At 36.8% G+C, this 27,058-nt stretch overlaps 1 protein-coding gene across 1 annotated transcript; it reads left to right on the top strand.

Moving 5' to 3' along the window:
- Positions 1 to 1,061: 1,061 nt before the first annotated feature.
- LOC114103575 (sperm motility kinase 2B-like) lies at positions 1,062 to 2,456 on the top strand. Its single transcript, XM_027949308.2, has one exon. The coding sequence runs from the start codon at positions 1,062 to 1,064 to the stop codon at positions 2,454 to 2,456; it is 1,395 nt and encodes a 464-aa protein (XP_027805109.2).
- The last annotated feature ends 24,602 nt before the right edge of the window (positions 2,457 to 27,058 follow it).

Below are 27,058 nucleotides of genomic sequence, written 5' to 3'. Positions count from 1 at the left end.
GAGCCAATTCTTCCTCATATCACACTCTGCTTCTGTAAACATGCTACCTCTAGAAACCACTTGCACAATTCTATGTCAGGTAGACTAGAAAATTTATGACACTAGATACCTGTAAATATTGTAAAAAAAACTGGGCATAGGGGCTCAGAATTTGTAGTTTTGTTTTCCTCTGGGCCCACTGCTGTAAAATAAAATTTGGAGTTCTTCCCCTTGACTGCTGCTTGATGCTTCTGGACCAGTCAGTTTCCCTCAGCATCAGTACCACAAAATGCTGTTCTTGTGCATCTCTACCCATCCCCATCAATTACTAGTGTCACCTTGGAATGCATAAGCATTATGTGTAGGACTGTATGGAGAAATTATGAGAAACTTCCCCTTCTAATCCCCATAGGTGCTATGTGGTGTCTTAGGGAACAGAAAATTTTGTCACAGTATCACATGTGACTGAAGCACTACCAACCTTTAAACAGCAGTTATTAGAAGTTGGAAGAAAAAAGGAATTGAATATCTTGAGTGTAGATATCTTACAAAGCCAGAGTTATTAGAGATTTTTCTAATGAAAATCAAAAGTACATTGAACTTCTGTAGAAATACTAATTTCTAAACAAGTATATATCAGTCTCCATTACCCAATAAAGCAAAAAAAAAAAAAAAAAAGTCTGGAGCTCCTTATTCCTATTCTGAAAATGAAAGCAGTTCTGGAGGCCCAAAAGGGAAATGACCACTGGGAGTTATGGCCAGGCATGCCTGGGCCATTGCTTCCTCTGATGTCACAATGAGCCATTGTGAGCAAGTGTCAAAGTGCAGGTATATAAGAGAGTGGCTTTGGCTGAGTTTTTGTCCACAAGTACAGGAAGCTCTTGGTGGTGACCTGTCGGACTCCCAGATAGTTAGCGCGTTTGGTGGTTGGTGGTTGGTGGTTGTTGGTGGTGGTCTTTGGATATTGGTTCTTTGATTTGGGTTTGTTGTTTTGTCTTGTTTTTGTTTTTGATTTGGGTTTGTTGTTTTAGTCTGTTATTTTTTTTTTAAGCTAGCATCCTTAGTTGGTGTTCCTGCTTAGGATGGATAGCCAGAGTAGTGAGAGTAGTGGAGTGGGGCAGGGGCCCAGCTCCTGCAAGACTACAGTCCTGAGGGACCAGTATGAGGTCCTGAGGGACATTGGGCATGGTGGGTTTGGCCAGATCAAACTAGCCCGCCATTGCCTCACTGGGGCACAGGTGGCAGTGAAAGTCCTGCAGAAGAAAGGGCAGAAACTCCAGGCCCTCTCTGAACCAGATATGATGAGGAGCCTGGAGCATCCCAACGTAATCCAGTTATTTCAGGTCATTGAGACCCACAGAAATATCTACCTGGTGATGGAGCTCGCAGGTGGGGGCCAGCTATTGGACCAAATCCCGCTGGGTGGCATGCAGGAGGAAGAGGCGCGCAGACTGTTCTGGGAGGTAGTGTGTGCCGTAGCCTACTGCCATGACAAGGGCATGGTGCACCGAGACCTGAAGCCAGAGAACATCATGCTGGATGCCAAAGGTCACATCAAACTTATCGATTTTGGCTTCAGCACCTGGGTCACACCCGGCCAGAAACTGAAGGAGTCCTGGGGCACTCTCTCACACATTGCCCCAGAAATTATCCGGAGGCAAGCATATGAGGGCCCCCCAGTGGACATCTGGAGCCTGGGCGTCACTCTGTATTTTATGTTGACACGGAAGCTCCCATTTATGGGATCCACCTGTAAGGAGACCATGCGGCAGATCGTGCTGGGATTGTACCGTGACCCTCCCCATGTTTCTCTGGCAGCACGGATGCTCATTTACCAAATGCTGACCCTGGACCCCAGGAAGCGGCCCACAGCCAAGCAGATCCTTCAGCACATATGGCTGATGCAGGGTGAGCGGAATTTACCCCCTCATTATCATGAGGCACTCCTCAAACACCCAGACCCCGAAATACTGACCATAATGTTTGATATGGGTTATGATCTACGCAAGACCTGGGTGTCCCTGGCCAAGAGAAAGTTCAATGGAGCCATGGCTACCTACCTCTTACTCCAGCACCAGAAAAACCAGGGGAAGGGCTTCATGTTCCAGGGGAAGCCTGTGCCTCCCATGGTTAAGCCTCAGCCATGTCCCCTTGATTCTTCCCATTCCCCTGTCCTCCCAATAAGGAGCCCCAGTGAGCCTGCCCTTCACACCTTCTCCTTGCCCTGTGAGCTTCCTCTGCCTGAGGAGGCCAAACGCTTAGGGCAGAAGCATATCAGGAGGGCCAGCCAGCCGCCTATTCACTTCCACTTCCCGCCTGCAAGAACCCCCACACCTGGATTAGCCTCCCAGTCTGACTCTGGGCAACTCCACGCCAGCAGAAAGCTCTGGAAGCGGGTAACTAGGGGGATTGCTACCTGTGTCCGACAACTGTGCTGTTGCATACCACGTGTCAGCAATGGGGTGGCTCCAATGTAAGAGGGCAGAACCCTGCCAGATTCATGAAGTGAGGCTCCAATGAAGGGGAGAGCTGACCAGACAATATCAGGGGGCAACCAGAGGACCCTGTTCTCTGTGGATCCTGACACCTTGTCTGGACCTCAGTCATGTGGACTCTGAACAGCTACAGGAGCAAGATGTCCTCACCACCTTAGGTTTCTCTGCACTGGTTCCAGCCCAGAGCACTTCTGCATCCACCTGGACAACACAAGTCTCCTCTGCCTGTCCCCACCTGCAGAAGACATCAGACTGCTCCCCTGGGACACTCCCCCTGCCCTGCTCCTCTGTCCTTTCTCCCATTCTCCTGAGGCATTTCTTAATAAATATTTTTAAAGTATTGTTCAAAATAAATGTTTATAGTTGCTTTATTTGTAATCACCTCAATCTGGAAACAATTCAATTGTCATTTAGCTGTCGAATGGATAAGCAAACTATGGTATGTCCATACTGTAAAATGCTTCTCAGCAATAACATGAAGTCTGGTATAAACAAAAACATGGAAGAAAATCAAATACTTTATGCTAAAGTAAAAAAAAAACAGATTCAAAAGGCTTCATAGTACATGGTTCCACTCACATGGCTTTTGGTTCCACTCACATGGCTTTTGGAAAAGAGAAGACAGACCATTGGATGCCATGGGGCTGGAGGTAGAGAGACAGGGGTGAACTACAGAGAATCCCAGGGGAATTGTTTCTTTGCTGTGCTGGTACATTGAACCCAGGCTCTTGTGCAGGATAGGCAAACTCTCTACCACTAAGCACAACAGGGAGACTGTGTTCTTTAGGGAACTGAATCTGGATTGTGATAACCTGACTATATTTTCATCAGAAGTAGCAGAACTGATGGCCAGGTATACACCTGTGATTCCAGAAACTGGGAGGTTGAGGCAAGAGGATTACTAATTGAAGCCAGTCTCAGCAACTTAGTGAGTCCCTAAGCAACTTAGACCCTGTCTCAAAATTCATAGCAAGCTTGGCATGTAGGTCTGTGTAAAGCAACCCTTGGTTCAATTCCCAGTACACACAAAACAAAGTAGCAGAACTATAGACAAAGGGGTAAATTTTGTAGTGTGTAAAGTAAACTTTAAAGAGCCAAGAACAACCAAGACAATTTTGAAGAAAACCAAAATATTGGAAGTATTTCTCTACTAGATATCAAGAAATATAAAAAAATGATATTTAAATAATTTATATTGGTTCACAAAAAAATAGACTGTGTATACAAAAATAATTTAGAAACATCTAAATGATAGAAGAGGGTGGGACAGGTCTGAGGGTGGGACAGGTCTGTCTTTGCAATAAGAGGATGGGAGATCATTAGTTTACCATGTTATTTTTTAGAGTACAATTTATTTCTGCCTAACACCATATACAGAAATCAACTCCCTCACCAAACTTTGTCTAGAATGTTGTACAACAGGAATCTCATATACTGCTGGTGAGGGTGTAAAGTGACCTGAGCATTGGGGAAAGAGTTTAGCATTATTTACCTAAAGTGAAAATGTGCATATCTCATGATCCAATCAATTCCACTCCCTGACAGTCACATATGCAACAGAAATGTGTGCCCACGTGTTTCAAGATACCTGGCAGCATTTGTCATTGTAGCCCTGACCTAGAAACAACATGACTATCCGTTAATAATGAATGAATCAGTAAGAGTAGTGTGTTTTCTACAATAGTGTAGCAATGAATCAGTAAGAGTAGTGTGTTTTCTACAATAGTGTAGCATAAAACAAGGGAAGGAGTAAACTATAAAATGGATGCTATGGTTACATGGTGACAAACCTGTCCCATTCTCTGGGTTGTCTTTTTCCTCTTTATGGTGTCTGAAGAAAATTGCATTCATGGCCCCATTTTTTCACTCTTTCCAGCAGTCAAGCTCTTGGCATGTGACTAGGTAGTTCCCCTTAGAATAAAAGGTGGAATCATCTCTCTGCCTCTTGAATCTGGGTTTGGCCATGTAACTTTCTTGGCCAATATAACAAGATAGAAATGAAAAGGGTCCTATTCAGGGTGTAGGCCTCAAGAGACATTGTATGGTTTTCCTTCCCTTTCCCCCCCCCCCCCCCACCCTTGCCTCAACCCCTTTGGCTTCTTACATTTCTAGCATCACCATAAGAAAGACATATCCACGGGCTTTGTTTTGATCCTATCCATTCTTTCTATGTCCCTAATTTTGTGGATGGAAATGTTTACTCTGTACCATTATATATTGGATATTTGTAAGCTGCTTTTAATTTTATAGAAGCTCACAATGAGAGATTTCTTTGAGCTTCAGAGAAGTCATTGGACTTGAACTTTGAGCAATCCTAGAACTGTTGAGGCTGTGAGAACTCTTGGGAACAAATGTATTTTGCATTGTGAGATGGTTGTGAGCTTTTGGGGCCAGGGGAAGAATGTTGTGATTCACGTGTGGTGTCCCCCAAAAGCTCATGTATGAGACAATGCAAGAAGGTTTAGAGGAGAAATGATTGGGTTGTGAGAGTCTTATCCCAATCAGTGATTTTAATCCCCTTATACGGATTAACAAAGTGGTAACTGAAGTTCCAGGGAGTGGTTGGAGGAGGTGGAAATTGGGGTGTGGCTTTGGATGTATATTAGTATCTGGCAATAGGAGTCTCTCCCTCTTTTCTGATCAACATATGAGCTGCTTCCCTCTGCCACACTCTTCTGCCATGATGTCCTGCCTTACCTTGAGCTCCAAAAAATGGAGCTGTTCTTCTATGATTGAGACCTCTGAAACTATGGACCCTCAAATAAACTTTTCCTCCTCTTCAGTTGTGCTGTTCAGGTCACTTAGTCACAGAACAAAAAATCTGACTAAAACATCACTGATTGAAGAGACAAAGGACATTCTGGATTTAATGTGGGAACAGAAAGCAGGCCATTAGTGAATGTTAGGGAGGTATCCAAGACTACCATCAAGTTCAGCGACCCCATAAGGATTAACCAGGACATGAAAAAGCTGTTATAATCATGTTACAGTTTATTACTGTGCAAGGATTAGGTTTAAGCTCAGCAAAGGGAAAATGCAAATGAGGAAAAGTCCAGGAGGGACCAGGCACAACTCTAGCCGTCCTCTCCCAATGAGGTTGCACAGAAATTTTTAATTCTCCTAGGGACGATGTATGATCGTACTGATGTTAACCATGCTCCCCTAAACCTGTGTCCACGTTTATATCCAGGAGCAGTCCTTTCCACATGCAGTGCTCTTATGATTGACCTTAGCTGTTTTGTCTAAAGCACCTCCCAAAGGTCAAACCAATATGGAGTAACTTAAAGCACAGACATAGAAACAGATTCTCCCCATAAATCATGTGGTTAGCATAAACAACCTAGTCAGTCTAATAAGTGTGGCCAAGGCCTCACTGCAAGCAACCAGAAATATTCTTAGCATACAGAATACCCCAAGGGCTCAGAGGTTCCTTCCAGAAGCCAGTCATGATTCATTTCTGAAGACTGGTCTGTGGAACATGCAAGATTTGACCAATTCGGTCCTACTTTGTTAATGCTTTCATGTACAATAGAAAAACTGGTCATATCCAAATAAATCTGCATTTAATAGTATTGTACCAATGTTGAATTTTAGCTGATAATTATAATATAGTTGTTTAAGATGCTAAAATTAGAGGAATCTGGATATAATGGGCCAAATGTCCAAAACAGTATGTCCAAGTCCTAGTCCTCATTGTCAGTACCTATTAGTGTGAACTTATTTGGAAATAGGGTCTTTACAAAGATGAAATTAAGATAAGGAACCATAAATAAAATAATTATGGATCTAGGGTTATTCTTAAATTCGAAAGACTAGTGTCCTTGTAAGAGTTAGGAGAGGGAGATCTCAGACACTGATAAAAAGAGAAGTTCCAGAAAGAAAGTCATGTGAAGACATAGGCAGACATCAGTGTGAGGCATTTGCATACCCAGGAATTCCAAGGATTGTTGACAGTCACCAGGAGTTATAAGAGAGACATGGAATACATTAATTCCCTTCAGAGGGAATTAATCCTGCAAACACTTTATTTTCAAACTTCTGGCCCTCAAACTAAGAGAGTAAATTTTGATTGTTTTCAGATACCAAGTGACCCAATTGCCCTAGGAGACTTATACTGGGTTACTTTTGCAACTTTTCTGTAAATCTAAAATTATGTCATTTTTTTAAAACAACTATTTCTTTAACAAAACCGATGATTTTATGTGAAATATTTTTGGCATTTCTGGAAAAAAAAAACTAAAGAATCTGGCATTACCCGGATTTTTGCAATGGCAATGTTGAGTTGTAACTGAACAGTTGTGGTTCCCGTTAGACAGCGCCTTTTCCACAGGACTCTCCACTCTCAGTTGTACTTCACCTGGCCTGCCTTCCCTGTTTATGCGTAGTACTACAAGAGGTCTGTAGGCCTGTGCACATCTGGCCCAGCTTCTGCCAGTCATCACTGAAGAACTGGAGCAAATTCAAGAGACTTATATCCCACCCTTCTGAGCAGAGACAATTCTGTGCACTACCACCTTGTCCAGGTGATTGAGACACTAGCGTCAACTGTTCGCCTGAGTCAACAAGGAGTTGGCCACTTGTTTCTTTAATAGCATGGGGGAAGTTCCAGAAAATGTCTCAGCAATACCACAAAGTCCCAAGTGTCTTGTCTTCAAAGTGGGGTGTTTCGATGCCAGCTCCCTCATCTGCTTCTTCCTGTGCTGCTTTGAGCTTGTGAAAATGGACTGACATGCCTCAAACATGAACTTCAAAGTATGTAAGTTGCATACTTCAATACACCCTTCCTGTGGAAGATATTGAGAATCATATGAAGTTGCATATTCTTTTATGCACCAGAGGTTAGATTTCCATAAACAAGTCATTGAGAAAGGAAATGATTTCCCTATATATCATTTAATCATATTTTACTTAACCTTTTAAGAAGGTATATGCTTTAGTTCTGTTCTTCAGAGCAATGTAACCACTGTATTACCTTCTATATGCTAAGCTTTCATGAAATTAAACAAATGGTTTTATATTAAACATGAAGGCATAATATATGTATTAGTAGACTGCGTTTATTAGAGTAAGCTATAAAATTTGTGAAGGAAAGAAAAAGTAAACTAGGAGAAATATTCTAAGCCTCAGTTGAATGTATCTCCCCTCAATGTCTGCTTTTTAAAAAGACTAGAGATTTCTTGATTTTACACTGTAGAAAATTCAGTAGGAATTAACAAAACTTAAACCACTGTTACTTGCTTAAAAAAAAAAAAAAAAAAACCTTCCTAAAAAAATTCATGAATATGTTTGAGGAACTTACCTCAAATACGCAGGTTGTCGAGTTCAGCAAATATCTGAATGTCTTTTTTTGTTTTGGTCCCTTCATATAATTATCACAAAGGAAAGAAAAGGGCATTATTCTTGCTTCCAGATGTCCCTTTCATCATCTCCCTTTGGACACAGGTGCAACTGAGATGTGTTTTTGGAGAATGGCTGTGGTTTCATGCAAGTTGAATGCTTTTTTGAAAATCCCATTTGTCATTATAACTTCCATGACAATTGCATCAATAATTATTTGTTCATCTATTAAACACATTTTTCTTGTTTAATAACAACATACCGGGCATTGTTTGAGAAGTGAATACCACAATCAAATATCCTTGCTTACTAATTAGGGAGATGTGCTTTAGAGCAAGCAAGCAAGGAAAAAAAAAAAAAAAAACTGGCAGGATCCCAAGATAGAGAGCAGGGACAAGGATTATTATTTTCCTTATGTAATCATGGAAGTCACATTGATGAGAAGATATTTAGGCAAAGCCCTGAAGGATAAGAAGGATTTAACTATTTACAAATGAAAAACAAAGCAAAAAGAATACAGGAAAAAAATAACAATGCAGCAATAAAAACAGTGTTAAGAATAACAATTGTAATATTAATAATAACAACATTTAAGGAATACCAAACATTCTACTATAAGTATTTTGTATATATAAAATCTCATTTAATCCTCCTATTAATTCTTAAGGATAATTATTAACCCAATTTTAAGTAAATTTAATCCAATTAAGTAAATAATCCAAGACCTCAAAATAGTGAAACAGGGATTTGAATGCACATTTGTCTACTTCCAAATATTTCCCCAAATCGATGTGACTTCAATTTCTGATAAAACTTTAGTTACCAATGCTTAAAAAACTCTGTATATATACATATATATATGTATATACACACATATATATATAATCATTTCCTAGAATAACCTCTTATTCTTTCATATATATTTTATCCTGTTCACCCTCTAAGCCCAGCTCAGAACCAACTTTCTGCTTTGCCCTCCAATAATAATAATAATAAATTATTTCCTGTTTCGGGACCTCATTATTGTACATCCGAAACATTTAGCCTTCAAAACACCACATAGCAGGAATCCTGAGGCTTGGGTTAAGTGTGGTTCTCAACCTTAGTGTGAACCAGAATCTCCTGAAGAGCTTGATAAGATAAAAGTTGTTGTCTTCATTTCCAAGGGTTCCAACTCAGCAGGTATACAGCACAGCATGAGAGTTTGCATTTCCAGTGTGTTGTAAGTGAACCTGCTGCTGCAAGTCTGGGGACCACACTTTGAGACCCACTGGGTTAAGCAAATTGCCTGAATTCACTCAGTTTACAGATTGTAGAGTCAACTGGAATTTGTGCCCAGGAACATGTGTGTCCAAAGCCTACTATCTTAACTGGTATCCTACCATCAATACACTCTTTCCAGATTGAGTTTTTAGTGATCATCGAGTATTTGGTACTTAGTGTATTTCATATTGTTTATTGTTTTATTTCTCATCTCTGTAATCAGTTAAGCTGTTCCTCTTGGCACACCCCCAGTGCATAGCAGTGTTCTGCATAACTGTGATGATTAATAAAGGCTGGTCTTTATTTAATGTCAATCAACTCACCTCCTTTTTGATTTATACTATTTCACTCAAGTATCCATGACTCCCCTAGGCTAGATCTAGTAATGGAGGTTTCTTGTAAAGATATGGATGACAATAAGAGAGAATTTTGGCAGGAGTTTCAGCCCAGCCTCATTGATACTGGATCTGAAAGGTTCTCTGTATCCCAGGAAGCTCTGGTTACCTCAGTAGCATGATTATTCTGCAGCTCTTCTGAGAATGTTTGCTTCCCTATCAATCTACTTTGTATCTTGTTGCTGTCTACTTGATTCTTTTCATATTCCAGATCAAATTCCCGAGAAACAAAGCATCTGATTGGCCTAGATAATTACTACTACCCCTATTTGGATAAGACTTTTAATAACTGACAATATATTAAGCTCTGTTCTATCTGTGGATTGCAGCCTTTGGGTGAGGTGTCCATCCCGGGTCCAATCAGTGCGGGTCAACTGGGAAGTGTTTCATAGTCTAGAACACAATGGTCTTGGGTGCATTGGCCTGACTGTGAACAAAAGGTTCCTGTGATTGACATGGCTAATACAAAGTTACTTTCGACTAAGTCTCCTCCTTGTATTACTTCTAATCATATAAGGTATTTTATACAAAGACTTTAAAAATATATTCTGTGGCTCACAAGAGTTTATTTTCTTACATCTTTTTATTCATTAATTCTTTGATGTGTAGTTTTACATGATATATTACATTCCCCTGTAGTTTTACATGATATATTACATTCTCAATGTAACATTGTAATAAAGCTATAAAGAGTGACGAATAACAGTGGAGAACTATTAATCCCTTATTTCAGAATGTGAGAATAGCATCTTAATCCCAAATCTCAAAGGTGAGAATAGATATGAGAGGGAAGGTCTGTTTTAGGTAAAACAACACCAACAGTATCATCGATTCATATGTCTGCTTGTGTTTGCTTTCTTGGCAGTCAGAATGTATAATTGAAAGCTTTTTATTCTCTAAACATAACCTATATTTTCAGAAAAACTTTGAAAGTTTTACCTTGGATAGTTTATACATTCCTTTAATTTCTCCTTTTGTTTCTCTGTAAATAGAATGCTGTATACCAAATTTCCATAGTCACTTAGGCAAATACACAAACTTTAAACCAACTTATGCTTCTAAAAGATTTTATCTTAAAAACTGCTACCATTACTAACCTACTAACAAATGATAACACTTCAAACGTCCAGACTCTTTAAAGCAAGTGTCCTGCTGCGTTATTATTTGTTAGTTGATGCCCTGAAATTCATGAAGACCTATCTCAAATTTCAGAATTTCATTCATCCATTAAATGGGGGTCAGAATGGCTTGTCTCCCAAAATCAGCTACTAAACTAATAAACTTTATTAACTCCCCTGCTTGGATTCCTCTGCCAATTTAGGAGTGTTCTGCTTTGGGGATTATCTCTGTATGCCACCCCCTTTTATTTTCTGGAACTCCTTAAAACTCACTTATTCTTCCTTTTTATTTATTTGGCTTGAATTTCTATGGCTTAGCGTCTGTGTGCATTTCCTTAGAAGATTGTGATAAGAACTTCATTTTTTAAAATGCCATTATAGATACAGGGCAAGATCCACTTGCTCATTAGGTTATTTCCCAGCGGAGTGGGCTCATATAAGAAAACAGTTCACAGTTCTAGTGAATTATGAGGAGTATATGAGCTTTATGAATGCTCTTCTTCACTGCCATAAGAATAGTTCATAAACAAAATATTAAAATGCATGCTTCAAAGTTGAAAAAATTCTAGGAGGAAATAAAAAGCCTATTTCTACTGTGAGACATAATTGTCTAAAACTAGTCAAGAAAAAATAATTTTCTCAGAGTTAAATTAGATCCTGTCAAAATGAATCCTTATCCCATTTTTTACTGTCTAACACTGGTGACATCCTTCCTCTAAGGGCAGCAGAACAGAGCGAAGGGGGTCAACTGGGAAGGGTTTCATAATCTAGAACATAATGATGTAGACTTAAAAATAAATGGTGTAGCAGAAGCACACTGGTGCAGACTTAAAAATAAATGAACATTCTTGGCTATGTCTTTCTTAAAAACACATCATTTTGAGGTCATGCGTCAAGGAGAGCACACAGGATCTAGTCAGTAGAGGTAAGAAGACAGCACTAAAAGATGTTTTTCATCTGTTATTTGAAGAAAAAGGTGGAAACTTAATTTAATATTACTTGTAAAACTGCAAAAGGATGCTCTATCTTAGGAGGCATATTATGACCAGTAACAAATTCCATGAAACCCTTTATAGGAGTTGGGGGGCAGGGTGAACATCTGGATTCCCTCTGTACTATCCAAAAGCCCTGGGTTTAGCCTCTTAGGAATTTATTTATTCATTTTTCCAGTCAACCATGAGATTACAAAGAAGGAGGTGAAAAAAGGGTGAGAAAATAACTTTGATATGATTAAAACCTCCTTCCGGGAAAAATGAATATATTATGATCAAACAAAAAATGAAAAAGAATAAGGATGTTGGAATACTGTGGAATGACAGTTAACAAGCTACGTTTGTTATATCACCCAATGAAGTGACCTCTTGGCTCTTATTTCCTTGGGCACATACATGAATCAGAACAGAATACAGAGAATCATTTCATCTACAAAGAATCAGGATTCCCACCTCCCACGCATCCACACCCCATCCATTCCTAGCTGCTCCTCATTGGACTCAGACCACAGGAACTCGAATCAAAGAGGAATTTTTTAACTTGTGAGAATGAATTGTATCACATTACCTTATTTATGACCCAACTAAATTTTATTCAGTTCTGCAATTCTCAAAGTTGGCCTGTAGAATAATAAGTTATAGAGAGTGAGTGGGAAACATTTCTTAGGAATCTCCTGTCCAAGTTTGTACTGTGTAATTTAGTCCCAATTAACTGCAAGGGACTAACAGAGTAGAAGGGCCAAGCTCTATAATTTCCAGTTCAGCTTCAAAATAAAGATAACATACAGAAAACCTTTTTGTTTAATAGTTTTACCTCCTCCTAAGCCTCCCAAAAAGTGATCGTTGTGTGTGTGTGTGTGTGTGTGTGTGTGTATTTTTCAAAACAATATTACAAATATCTGAGGCCTAAGGAAGCATCAGCTTTGCTTGGTACAAAAACAAGTAAATAGTAATAACTTCAGGAAAAGGCAACTCAGAATTATGTGTCAGTTCAGAGTGGAAGTGCATAGAAACCTTCTACAGATTCATTTTACTCTATTTAGTGTACAGAAGAGTATGAATTTAGTTTCTGACATATTAGGTTCATAGCAACATGTTTTTACCTTTTTATCATAACCTCTTTAAAACCTATCATTCAGATGTAAACACTAGAAAATATAATAACGATACTAGTTATCACTCATCAAGCATCTCCTCTGTATTATAGGAATTATATTGGGCACTTTACAGGACACTTACAACTCTGCAACCTATGCCTAATTGCCTATAATAGATGAGGGAATTGAGGTTGAGGAATTGAGGAACTTCCCCAGGATCACCCAGCTAGTAATGGAGCAGAGGCCCAGGCCTGCTTCACTATAAAGCTGAACTACTTGTCTGTTTTTGCTTCAAAAAGCATTAACATATGACATCAATAACCAAATAAGAGTAATTTACATTGGTGGTTAAGCCAATCTTGATGGAACTGGGGATACAATTTCCATTCACTTTCAAACCATGTGGAATAATACTACCTTTATTTTCCTAATATAGTTCTTGCAGGAGATATGATTATATCCTCATTACCAGAGGTTAAACCTGCTTTTAGGAAAGATGCAATTCACTCTTAAAAAATGCTAACGCACAGCAGAGAAATTTAAGCATTGCTTGCAAAGACCCATTAAACTACGCATGTACAATTTAGGTTTCAATATTTGACATTCTTCTCTTTCCAACCTTTCCACAAAACTCTTCTTTACTCTAATCCCTTACCCCACCTAACAATATTTTAGAAACAGCTTAGACGCAGGCAAATTAAATTCCCTTTAGAGTATGCAAACTTACATTATTTTACCCAGACCATTTTCTGTCTATAACAGGAATAAAAATGCAGGAATTTGATTCACATTCAGTTTGGCTCATGTCCAAGTTGGTTATATTTTCCTTCATTCCTTTTCATTGTTGTTGAATGCAATAGGCTCTCATAGAGCCAGATTTGGTGGGGCAGCACCACTTCCAATCTGAAACAGCTGCAGAAATATAAGGAAAATTCTATTTATAATGATTAATAGCAAGTTTCTGAAAGAACAGAAGATTTACCAGCAAATCCCTGGGATTTCTTTGGATCCCCCAAATTCAACAATATCAGAATTCTATAGTTTTTTCTGAGAGTCTTCTAGGTATGTGTGCTATGAGTAAAACATAACAATAACTTCTGACCACTTTTAACCTATGTTAAATCTCTTCATGACTTACTTATAATTCATAAATCTATGGATGATGGGACTTTGACTTTTATTAATAAAAATAAATCCAAAATTGTTGAGCACAACTCTCAATGGCTACAATCTTAAGAGCCTATCATCCTTGAAATGAGCCACTTGTTTCAGCCTCTCATTCTGCTAAAGAATAAAAAGAAATCTAGTAATATGATTTCTTGTTTCTTGGGGGAGAAAAATAAAATACACTATCTTTATTTTCATTTTAATTCACCAAATTTATAGAGAACCCTTTCCAATGACATACCTATACCTTGATTTTTCATACATACCTATGTTAGTGAAATAAATGCTTGCATACAATATTTTTTGAGAGATAATTAAAATATACCAAGTATCCACTAAAGAAGTTTTACTGAGCAGAAACTGTGTGAGAACTTCATGTCTCTAAATTTACACATGAGAAAATTGAGACTTAGACAATTTAAGTTATACCCAAGGACCAAACCCTGGGACTTGGACCTTATTCAGCCTGACTTCAAATCCATTATTAATTGGCTCCATTGCTTTTGGGCCTGTGGTGAGGTAGCACATTATGGTGGAAGTACACGGCAGAGCAAACATACCTCATGGTCATGAGTGACAGAGAAAAAGAGGGAGAAACTGGGGTCCCACAGTTCCCTTTGAGGGCATGCCCCTAATGACCAGAAGACTTCGAACAGGACCCCACTTCTTAAAGTTTCCATCCCTTCTCAATTATGCCAAACTCTGGACCAAGCCTTTAGTCCAGGGACCTTTGGTGATTATTTATGATCTAGACTACAGTACAATTCTAAAAATGCTTGCATAGTGAAGGTTTGCTGCATTATCAAAAGAAATGTGGCATTAAAAACTTATCCCATGAGTGGAAGATTAAAGAAATTCACAGTCTTTCTGTTCTTCCTTCCATTAGGAAGTAGAGTGTATTCGTCTACTTTAGTTTCTGGGTTGGCTTTAGTGACATACTTAACCAACAGACTAAAATTGAAGTCAAATTCTAAAGCAAAGTCATAGAAGTCTTGTAAATTCTGCTTGATTTCTGGGACATGCACCCTCAGAGCCCTGAGTTTCTATATAAGAAGTCAGACTACCCTATATGTGGAGAGAGCCAGAGACTGAATAGAGAAGGAGAGGTGCCCATCAAGTCGAGCCTTCTGCCATCTGCCTCAAAACATCATCTCTATTCCTCTAGATCTATCCTGCTGTTAAGTGATGCCATGATTTTAATGTATGAGTCAAGGCAGGAACATTACTCATTACAGCAGGAGGCAAAAAATTAACATAAGAGAAGTATGCAAATCAGAAAAGGTCTCATTAAATTGTAACATATAATGAAGTAGTAGATCGTGAGCTGGACCATGAAGAATGGAGACCACTCTGAAGCTATGGGAGTAGTCAGTGTATGGAACTATCCAACGGTGGGGCATGCTTGGGAATGGCAAGTTCTTACTCCCTATTAAACTCTGCCAATAGAAGGTGCTAAAGGGAGACTGTGAGGCTACAAGAAAGAAGGGATTAATTCCTTCCTGTTTGCTTTCACTTCAACATAACCTTAAAAATGCTTCTTCAGCCTTGTGGCAGCAGTAAGTTTCTAGAGGAATGGCAAAATAATTTCAGTTTTTGTTTTGCCACATTACCACAACTAATTTTTTATTAGCTCTCTTAAAATAATTATATATAGTTTTGTCTCCTGAATGTATTCTGAGATATACACACTCACAGGTTAATGTCTAAACCAATTACTGCTAAAAAGTGGAATTACCAAATGGGTTTATTATTAATAAACATTCAATACTTACACATAGAAAAAGTCTCAAAAAGTATACATGTGGGAAGTATGAGCAAAAAATTGTGAGGGAGGATTCTGCCAGCAAAGAGGAAGAGGAAAAGGGCTATATCAGGGGCAGCCACACATAGAGAAGTGAATTTTGATAATCACAAGACCAGAGCAACAGAAGCATCAAGAATACAGAGTACTGAAGTACCTGGTATTAACAACAATGGAAGGAAAGGAGAAGATTTAGAAGGGTGTACTGAAGTCATGGAGAGAGTGGGGAGACTTGCAGATAACCAAGAAAAAAAAACAGGATGGAGGCAGTATGAGGTCTAGAGGGTCTTTCTAGAATGATGAAAAAGCAGGATGAAAGGATCCATCATTTATTTTTCCAAACATCTCTGGTAAACTGACAAGTAGTCAGTTCAAGGGAGCCCAGAGTTCACAACAACAACTAAGCCTCAAGAGATAATTTGAGAATAGAAAGAATGGATGTTTTTAAGTGAACACTAGTGCTGGGGATTTACAGTTTGTTCTTTTATTCATGTTCTGATTGACTATTGCTATGTAACAAAGTTTCTCCAAAAGTCGACTATAACAACCACCATTTTATTTTATTTCATGAATACATGATAGAAGTCCAATCAGGGCTCCATGGCTTATTCTTTTGCTCCACTTGGCATCACTTAACAGCAGGATAGATCCAGAGGAACAGAGATGATGTTTTGAGGCAGATGGCAGAAGGCTGGACTTGATGGACACCTCTCCTTCTTTATTCAGTCTCTGGCTCTCTCCACATATAGGGTAGTCTGACTTCTTATATAGTAACTCAGGGCTCTGAGGGTGCATGTCCCAGAAATCAAGCAGAATTTACAAGACTTCTATGACTTTGCTTTAGAATTTGACTTCAATTTTAGTCTGTTGGTTAAGTATGTCACTAAAGCCAACCCAGAAACTAAAGTAGACGAATACACTCTACTTCCTAATGGAAGGAAGAACAGAAAGACTGTGAATTTCTTTAATCTTCCACTCATGGGATAAGTTTTTAATGCCACATTTCTTTTGTTAATGCAGCAAACCTTCACTATGTAAGCATTTTTAGGGTTGTACTGTAGTCTAGATCATAAATATTCACCAAAGGTCCCTGGACTAAAGGCTTGGTCCAGAGTTTGGCATAATTGAGAAGGGATGAAAACTTTAAGAAGTGGGGTCCTGTTCGAAGTCTTCTGGTCATTAGGGGCATGCCCTCAAAGGGAATTGTGGGACCCCAGTTTCTCCCTCTTTTCCTCTGTCACTCATGACCATGAGGTGAGCACGTTTGCTCTGCCGTATACTTCCACCATAATGTGCTACCTCACCACAGGCCCAAAAGCAATGGAGCCAATTAATCATAGAAGGAAACTCCAAACTGTGAACCAAAATAAACCTTTTTCTTTGTAAGTTGATTGTCTGAGGTATTTGTTATACAGATAGAAAGTTAACTAACATGGGTTCTGTGATTTATTTAAGCATAAGGCATCATGGGGTAGAACTAATATGAATAGACTAAAGTGATATTATTGACTCTATTATGAGCTGTGCTGCTTTGAGTCAATCATTTAGTATTTCTCATTTTCGAAATAAGTTTACCATATGCCCTTCTCAAGTTTTTTTTTTTCCAGAATCATACAATATTCTCCTAAATGCTTTAAAGATAATGACAATGTCAATACAAAATAGAATCATTATTTCCTGGTGTCATTGAAATCCCTAGAAATCCCAATAGTTTTGCCTTGCAAATCACTGGTTTTCTAACTCTAAATTAGAATGAGTCCTTGGGGAACTAGAGGCAATCAACAAGAGTTCTAGATCTCCTAATATTTTGCAGCACTCAGGGAGAATTCCTTGGAGTATGCTGACAAAACAATAACCCAGCGTTTCTCAAGAACACTCTAACTTATTTTGTCACATGGACAACACTTTCCAAGTGAAAACTTCGGCCTGAATCCCATGTCAACAAAGATTTTTATTAGTATGTCTAATAAATCAATTAGCAGCTTATCGTTTGACAGATAAATTGGTTTAAATGGAACCACTTCAACAACAACAATATTGGTGGTGATTGTTCTTAAATATATGATACATCTAAAATAGTCAAACTCATAGAGGCTCTTCTATGTACCAGCCATCTTTCTAGGCACTTTGGACCCAGAAGCAAAGAAAATAAATATCCCTGATTTCTTGGTTATCTAGTAGGAGGAAACCGACAGATAAATTTGTGATAATAAAACACAGAAAAGGATAAACAGTGCAAAAAGTCATGTTTAACATAGGTCAAAGTCTTCTCAGGCAAGTACTTTCTAGACCAAAAACTGGGAAAGGCAGGAGAATGGGGGCATGAGCTAGGGGGTGAATATAATTATATAACATGGCTTCTTAAGTGAGAAGGAAGAGAAATGGATGTATTTCCCCAAATAGAGAACTTGAGACAAAAATTTAAATGTAGTGAGGATATGTAGAAGGCAATCTAAAGAGGCACAAGTGAGGAAATTAAGAAGTGAGGAATGAAGACAAGAAAGCCAGTAAAACTAGCAAAGTTGTGCAGCTAGGGTCAATCTCAGTAGAGACAACATGCCTCAAAATTGTCCTACCAAAGGACAGAGAGGCTGGGGCATTATTCATCAGCTATATCCCCACTAGTTGGGGTACCCATGAAGATGCTTTGTGTCATCTCCCAGAAATTTTTGCATTGTGCTTCACTACAGTGGAGTAAGATCTTGGGACATGAGATATGGAAGACTCTCAGTGAAGAAAAGATACACAGGGAAGAAGAAAGACACAAGTGACGGTGATGGGAATCTACCTGCATACTGAGAACCCTGACTTCAGGTTAACACAGTTGGGTTAAGGGGCAGTAAGTGGAACAAAAACAGCCTTTACTTCAGAATACTGGAAGAAATAAAAGGAAAAAGAGGAGTTGATGTTAGGTGAATGCTTAAAAACTTTATTTTGGAAGGATGACAGTAACAAGGTTAAGGATATGACCATAGGACGAACAGCCCAAGTATAGCAAGGATCAATGAAAGAGTTGAGGCAAATTGTAGAGCAGAATTTTGAAAGGATCATCTAGAAGGATATTCAATTCAACAAATTATAGGCGCAGTATTATAGAATGTACTAGAATCAAGAGCTAAAAGCTTCTGAAAACTATGAAAGAATAATCAGGAGAAATATAGATGAAAGCAACAAAGAAGAATGTCTGATAATAGTTTGATGATCTGAACACTAAAGAGATTTTGAGGAGCAAGGTACATTCACGAGACATCAACAAGGAGGTCAAGAGGCACACATTCATGCCACTTCCAGGCCTAGTTGTCAAAGGGGTCTAAAAAAGAGAACATTCCCTACTGAGGATGAGAGCCAGCAAAAACATGAAGCTGAAGGGAATGGGCAGAACATAGGTTTAAATGTGTAAAGAATTTCATTGTTGACTCATCCTGATATTCAGGAGGTCCAAATAAAAGATTCAGGGATTAGAAATGAGGAGCCAATCAAGACACAGTCAGAGGATGTGCATTCCTGAGCATCACATGGTTTGATTCTTATAGTAACCTCTTTGAAAAACCAAGCTGTTATCTACTTCATCATATTGTGTTTCTCCAATTCAACAATTTAAAGTCAACATGATTATTTATTTATAGAACTGAATATTTTGTCAAATAGAACATTGAAATATACTGTTGGAAAAACATAATATTGATTGAAAATAAGAACCCTACCCTACATAGATCAAGGAAAAAATATAAAATAAAATATAAAACATATTAACTAAGTAATAAAGAAAAGGTAATATAACAAAACTTTGGTGGTGTATTTAAAGTGGTTCTTAGAAGGTAATTTATGGCCTATGATGTTAAAATAAAAAATTAAGATAATTTGAAATTAATGAGCCATCCATACAACTAAGCATGAAGCACATACATTTTTTTGTGAAAAAAAAGTAATATAAACCCAAAGAAAGTAAAATAAAGGAAATAAATTGAAGGACAAAACTAATAAGGAAAGCAAACATAAGAAGAAAAATATAGCCATAACTTTGTTCTCTGAAACAAGCGATTGAAAAGTACTGTAAGATTATAAGACCCGATGGTAAAAAAAAGAATGAAAAAAAAATCCAATAACAAGATTTTTAAGTTACATTACTATAAGTGTTCCAGGCACGAAATGATAATAAAGAATGTAATAAGTAACCTTATTAGTACATTTATAAATGAATACAAATGAAGTGAGCAAATTCCTAGAAAAATATAACTTGAAAAAACAAATTAATGGAGAACTAGAAAGCCTTAACAGGCCTGTAACCATTAGTGAAGTGAACCAGTAGTTCAAAAATTTTACACAAAGATAACTTCAGACTCAAATGGTTTTATCAGCAAGTTGCAACAAAAATCTAAGGAAAAAATTCAAACCTTACACAAACCCTTCCAGAGACTTAGAGGGTAACATAAGAGAATATACACATGATTAAAGGATAAGGAAAGCATAATAATAAGAAAAATAATATTATTTTTAAGATAAAAATTGATAAATAAACACCACAGAACAAAACCAAAATAAGCCACTGATATGTGTTGTTGTTGTTGTTGTTTTGGTGTTTGCTACACTTTAAATTGAAAAAATTCTAGTGTTTAATACATATATATAAAAAATACATATATATGTATGTGTATATATATATTTGTCTCCTACAAATCAAAAGGAAAATGGGGAAACCTCTCTTTCTTCCCCACATACATGATAAATTACTTGAATGGACACATCAAAAAGAGGAAATTCAAATAGCTATTAAGCACATGAAAAATACCCAAACTTATTCCTTGGGAAATGTAAATTAAGATCACAATGAGATAGTTATTTCCTCAATAGGAAAATAGTAAAATACCTGGCAAACCTGATTGTCAGTGAAAGTGAGGAAAAACAAGAACTATCATAAACAGCTGGAAAGTATACCCCTTGGTAGAACCATCTGGAATAAAATTTGGCATTATCTAATAGAGTTGAGTGCACATATCCTTTTACCCAGTGTTTCTATTTTGGATATACTTACCATAGATTTTTGTACATGTGATCTAAGGTATATATCTAACAATGCTCATTGGTGAATTAATCATCATAGCTAAAAAATTAGAAAGTAAACTTAATATCCAATAACAGGTGAATGGAAAAATACATTGCAACAGTCATAATGAAATATTATGTAAAAATAATAATCCTTACTACAGATGTTTCCCCCAAACACAAAGAAATCTCACAACCATAAATTTGAAATAAAAATGGAGCAAGAAAAATATATGCATCCTACTTGAGGAAATATCAATAAGATAAAAAACTAATTTATATTCCTTAGATAGGTACCAGAAAGAGCAAGCCTATTAAAGAGAAAGCAGCACAATGTTTGTCACTAAAGTTGAAGAGAGTTTGTAATCAGGTAGACACACAAAGGACTTCTAGCTATAAAGCATGCTCTAGCTCATGCCCCAGGAAAAATTCCATAAGAATTCTTCCGTAAGTAAATATTCATTATATTTTACATTAGTGATTTATATAATTTCCTCTGTATCAGAACACTCTAAATTTTAGCAACAGAAATTTAATTAAAATTATCTGCATATTTATGAGACAGTTTGTTCTCAAGATCCAAGATATCTGTTGATCAATAACTCTATTGCACAGTTGTCTTTGCAATGCCGTGCATTTGGGAATTATTATATGAAATGGCCAAGCATTTACTGTATTTTTCTAACTGGAGCAAACTTCTCATCTGTCTTCCACTAAATTTAATTACTTCTACAGATGCTTTACTAAGCTTATCATAGTTTCTGTGGAAGTGCAATGTCCTGAAACATCTGGAAATAAAAGTTTTTTTAATTAATAGTAACATTTTTATCATTTTTTAGAGTGTTGTATATAATCCTTTCTTTCTTGACAATCCAAGAATAAGTCTAGTAGTTTCTCTTTGGGGAACTTTGGCCCCCACAGCATTTGCACTGGTAAGAATGAGATATCTTAAGTTAAATCACCACAGCTGATTTCCATATGCTATTTCTAAGGTCTCCTACCCATGATAGCAGAATTAGAAGCTTGTGTTTGTGTGACAATGTTAATTTTATTGATTTCCAGAATAACTCTTATCTTTGTACTCTCTCACACTGACAGGAGCACTAATAGTTTTCATTCATGTTTTCTGCTAGTTCTCTTGTCTCTGAGTGAACAGACAAAATATTCAAATTCATAAAAGTGAAGTTTGTAAGCTCTGCTCACATTTCTTTTCATTATGCTTTGGGAATTCTAAGCTACTATCTATGTTTAGCTATAACCTAGCTAAGTTATAATGAAAACTATCATTTCTCTTAAATTATCAACTTTTGTTTTCATTTTGACCACACTGCAGGTTAATAATTTCCCTATATTTTAATCATAGGTTAATTACCTCCTGAGGGGCTGCAAAACCTTTTCCTATGGGGAGATTCAGTACCTATCAGAAGAATTTTATGTCTAGAAAAATTTCTGGCCATGATGATACTTAAATCTAAAAAGAGTGAACACATAAACATCATTGGTACACTTTAAATTGTTTCCCACTCAACCTATGGTTTTATCCTATCAGCCAATCAATAGAATTTTGAGAGTTTGGGCTAAAATAAGCACAACTGCTTTGCATGATCAAATTATTCAGAGTAGTTTGTTCCTACAAAATAATTTAATTCAGTTTCTGGGAAAATAGTGATTTATTCCTGAAGTTTCTTTCTGGTTTTTAATACATAGCTTTCTTAGATGATGTGCTGGTGTTTTAAGTTTTATTTATTGTAAGTGCTTAGTAACCCAAGCCACAAAATTGCAAAGACCTTATTCCTTTATTTTCCCAGTTTCTCTTTCTTTTTTTGATGGTGCCAGCAACAAAAGGACATGTAACTTTATCCTTTCTGGTTGCTAATACTTTACCTTGTAGATTCTGGAATGGCAAGTTCTATAATTGCTGCTATTTTTTACCATTTCTGTTCCTTTTTGTGCTATTAAATGGCTAGTGTGTGTTTCCTAATAATATTTTTAAATAAAGTTCCTTTAAGTTAACAGAGGTTAACAAGAAACATCCAAGCCAAGTGTTTGGGGCTTTGGTTTTTTTTTTTTTTTTTTTTTTTAAATAGGATTTGGCTTTGCAGCTCAAAAAATGGGCCACTTCAAACTTTCCAGGTTTTCTTTTCTATGGTCTTTCTATAAAACATAAATCCTTTCATCCTTTGAAAAGTATTTAGGCTGTTTTTACTTGGTAGAATAAAAAATAAGTCAGTTAAAATTTTATTTGGCATATCCTGAGTGTATTCACAGAGGTTGCAGATGAACAATGGTACAATATAGAAAAAATAAACTGGAAATTACCATTATGATAGACAAAAGGACAGAAATCATGGACTCACAGGACTCAAGAAAGTTCTTAATAATCAATATGAAATCAAAATTTGGATTTCTCCACTGCTTTCTGATATACAATAGATCATTCATTCTCTCTATTCTTCTGCCCTAATTTTTAAGGAACTAAAAATGGTTTTCTATAACTCATCAGAGCTGAATTCCTGGGCTTTTCTTAATCCAGGGTGAATAGGAAGAATCCCTAATAGTGTCCTATTAAATAAAAACCATGACTCTCCAGCATCAACTAAAGTTCCAGGAAATGTGCATGGTAATTTAACAAATGACATTTCCACATATCAGAGTATTCAGAGGAGAGAAAGATCTAAATTTTACATAGAGAAAAATTTCAAAATATAAACCACATTTTTTTAACTACTTCATATTCTATCCTTGGGGGACATTTGGTTGTGTTCCAATTAAAATGTGGTATCATGTCCTGAACATACCAAATTATATGATTTAAGGAGCACAGATTAGAACACACCTGTCCCAGTTTTGTCCATAGTAGTTTTGCCTATGATACTTCTCATGGAAATCTTTCTCATACCTTTCTCTTCAGCCATATCTAACTTAAATCTGTGCAGTATGATGTGGGGGTCCTAAATTACTCCTATACTTTGAGTTTGACAGTATAGAGGGCCACTCATTGAATTTTGAACATTGATCCCATCATCTCAGAGATAACCTGCTGTTTTCCATTATCTACAACTTTATCAAGGTTATGATTAAAATATTGAATAAAACAGTGCCAAAGATAACATGATCTTAATTTATCTTTGCACATGGTTCTCCAACAAGTTATAAAATCCACCTAATCATACTATTTTCCAAATCAGATTTCTCCACCATAACTTGGAGAGTTAATCAAATACTTTATTGAATTTAGGGAGAACTATGCCTTTGACACACAATAAAGAAAGGAAATTAATCCAAACTACTTTTCTCAATCTCCCCCATAAATTTAATGATTACCAGTTGTCTTTTTAAACTCATACACCCCATCTTTTTGTTCAGCTTATATTATTTTTCCCATATTTTTATTGGTGCACTATATTTGTATATAATGACAGGATTTATTGTTACATATTTGTACATGCACAAAATATAGCAATGTATTTGTTGGCCAATATTATTTCCCAGTAATTCCCCTATCTTTTAATAACCTATTCTGGAATATTTCCCAACACCACTAACCAGTTTTCAGGATTTACTTACTTGTGAATTGTAAAAATATCCTTGTCTTCAGGCACCTCTCGTTTTACATAACAGTTTCTACCATGAGGCCCTGCGTTCAGTCCCCAGTACTGAAAAAAGATTTTTTTCTGAAGATCATGCAGAGGCTCAGCAATGCCACACACATACTTTCTCAGTGTTCTATGTTCTATTCTGTAATTTTCTTTTCCAGAGTAGGAAATGGAGATGCAATTAAAGGATCTAATAATTCAGAGCAAACCCTTCTAGAACAAAAAGAGAGAAGTATTATATTTATTAAATGAAAGAAAGCCATCTACATTTGAATGTAACTAAAGTGAGTTTGCTTTTAGGTGGAAAAAAAATGGAAATAGTTTTCACTCTAGGACTGTTTTCACATATTTCCTTCCACGAAGTTATGTCTTCTCCCCTTGCCTTGATAACAAAACCTGCTTTGAGTCAAGGATCTGATATAACCAGATATTTTAGAGTGACTTTAAGTCAATTTGCTCTTTCAAAGGGAGTATTTGTGTCTTAATCCACATTTCTCTTATCTTCAAGTGTGGAATTTAAATCTAAGTCCTTTATTAAGAGAATTTCAAGTACCAGAGAGCAGGTGGGGAGAATTCAGGTAAACCGGGACTCCTAGGTAGACCTGAGATCACACCACTTGACTGGCTACATCTTCCTTGGAATTGTAACTAAAAACCACCTGAACCAGAAAAGAGCCAACAGTTCAAGAAAGACAGGAAATCTGCCCTAAGTGTTAGCCAAGTTTTGACCCTTTTGTATCTGAAATATGAGTTTGAAAATATATGCCTGTATTTATCTTCAAAAACATGAATCTTAAATTTCTGCCAGTAATTCAGCACTAGCTGCTCAAAGGTTGCAGAAGAGAAACTGGGTAAGAAAGCTGAAGGAGACTGCCAATTCAACTCAGAACATTTCAGAGGCTGGGCTCCTGTCCTTATGCCATCTCCTCCTCACAATGATTACTATGAATGGTGACACTCTGGAAATAATAAAAATTTTCAGGCACAATTTAATCATAGTTCAGACCTAAAAAAGGTGTAATCATATTTCCAATTGAATTCAACTTTTAGTCTTTTAAATAATTATCTACATAGTGTATCTCCTGAAACTCTTATTGTCTGGTGGCCTATAATGACCTTACTTCAGTCAACTTGTGTACAGAATTTTAGATGAAAACATTTCACTCCTACTGTCATTTGACATAGTCCACTAAAAATGGACTATGCAACATGTTTTATTAATGGTTAACTCCGTCCATTGTGTTGTAGATCACATATTTCTGGAAAAATAAAATTATCCAGAAGAATTTCTCAATACTTTGAGCAATGGGATATTTTGAGTGATTCATGATCAAGAAAAGTATTAGATATGAATTCAAAATTCATATCAAATTTTGGTGATTTCATTTGCAATTGCAGGAAGTCAGTTTGTGTGTCAATCATGTCCTTTTGTTGCATCAGGTATTTTTGAAATTAGAAAGCCTCTAAAAAATGACAGAAAATTGATGATGCCTAAGTACACCCTTGGCAAATAGGAAACAGATTTGAGTATTTAACACCTATTCCAATTGTGAATTTGCTATAAAAATTCTGATGAAATTTTTTAGGTTAAGATGTTGCCTTTTGAAAATACAGTAGGAGATATGTAGGCAAAGTCACAAACTTGCAGGTAATTCATGGTAACTCATGACAGCTTCAAGGTAAAATAATTACTTTTTAACTCCAATATAATAGATTAAGCAAAATATCCCAGATTGATTTTGAACACAAGAATAACATTTGGAATTGATAAGCTACTTTCCTAGTGAAATATAACAAGTTCAATACCACACTTCTCTTAAAATACTATCAAACATTTTTTTCTTAAGAAAAAAATATTTGAGCAAAAATTGGAGTGGGAGCAGGGTGAAATAGAACTATTTTTAGGTGGAGTGGAAGGGAATTATTTCAGCAAATACTTTGCCTCAGGGCCTTGCCTGAATAGTTTTTTTTTTTCTTGTTAGTTATACATGGACACAATGGACACAATATTTTTATTTTGTTTATTTATTTTTATGTGATGCTGAGGATCGAACCTCACATGTGCGAGGTAATTGCTCTGTCACTGAGCTTCAACCTCAACCCTGAATAGTTTTTTAAAGTCAAATAATTCTGGGAGGTACAATTATCCCCATATAGGTAAAAAAAATTAAAAGTAGGGCTGGGCATGGTGGCATAAGCCTGTAATCCCAGGTACTCAGGAGTCTAAGACAGAGAATTGCAAGTTGAAGTCCAGCCTTAATAACTTAGCAAGGCCCTAAGCAACTTAGCAAGCCCCTGTCTCAAAATAAGAAACAAAAAGGGCTGGGAATGTAGCTCAGTGGTAAAGCACCCCTGAGTTTAATCCCTAATATCAAAAATAAAAGTTAAATTTTACAGATATTAAATAGTCTGCCCAATATTACTCAGTCAATAGTCAAATCAATTCTGTTAACTCTAAAATCCATGCATTTTCTGCTTCACCACCCAGATGTTCAAAAACAGAGGAAAGATTGAGATAAACTGCAATTTATCAACTTCTAGGAGCTTTATGCAATGCTATATTTATACTTTTGAAATCTAAACTCACAGGAAACATTTATGAAAACTATTCCATGAACAAGAAGAATTACAAATGTAGCCATCTTATGATTACTTAATTAAGTAAAATGAAAAGAAAGTTGATTTGATAAAGTAGTGGTGGTATTATGAAAAATTCTAAATATAGCTCTTATCAGTGTACTAATGATATTTGTGAAAATATATGAACATGAAGAA

Source organism: Marmota flaviventris, chromosome 5 (genome assembly GCF_047511675.1).
Source record: "Marmota flaviventris isolate mMarFla1 chromosome 5, mMarFla1.hap1, whole genome shotgun sequence".
Taxonomy (NCBI): Eukaryota; Metazoa; Chordata; class Mammalia; order Rodentia; family Sciuridae; genus Marmota; species Marmota flaviventris.
Note: the sequence above shows the minus strand (reverse complement) of the source record. Positions and strands in the feature narration are given on the sequence as shown.

Coding starts and splice junctions, on each gene's coding strand:
- LOC114103575 (XM_027949308.2), top strand. CDS start 1,062: ATGGATAGCCAGAGTAGTGAGAGTAGTGGAGTGGGGCAGGGGCCCAGC.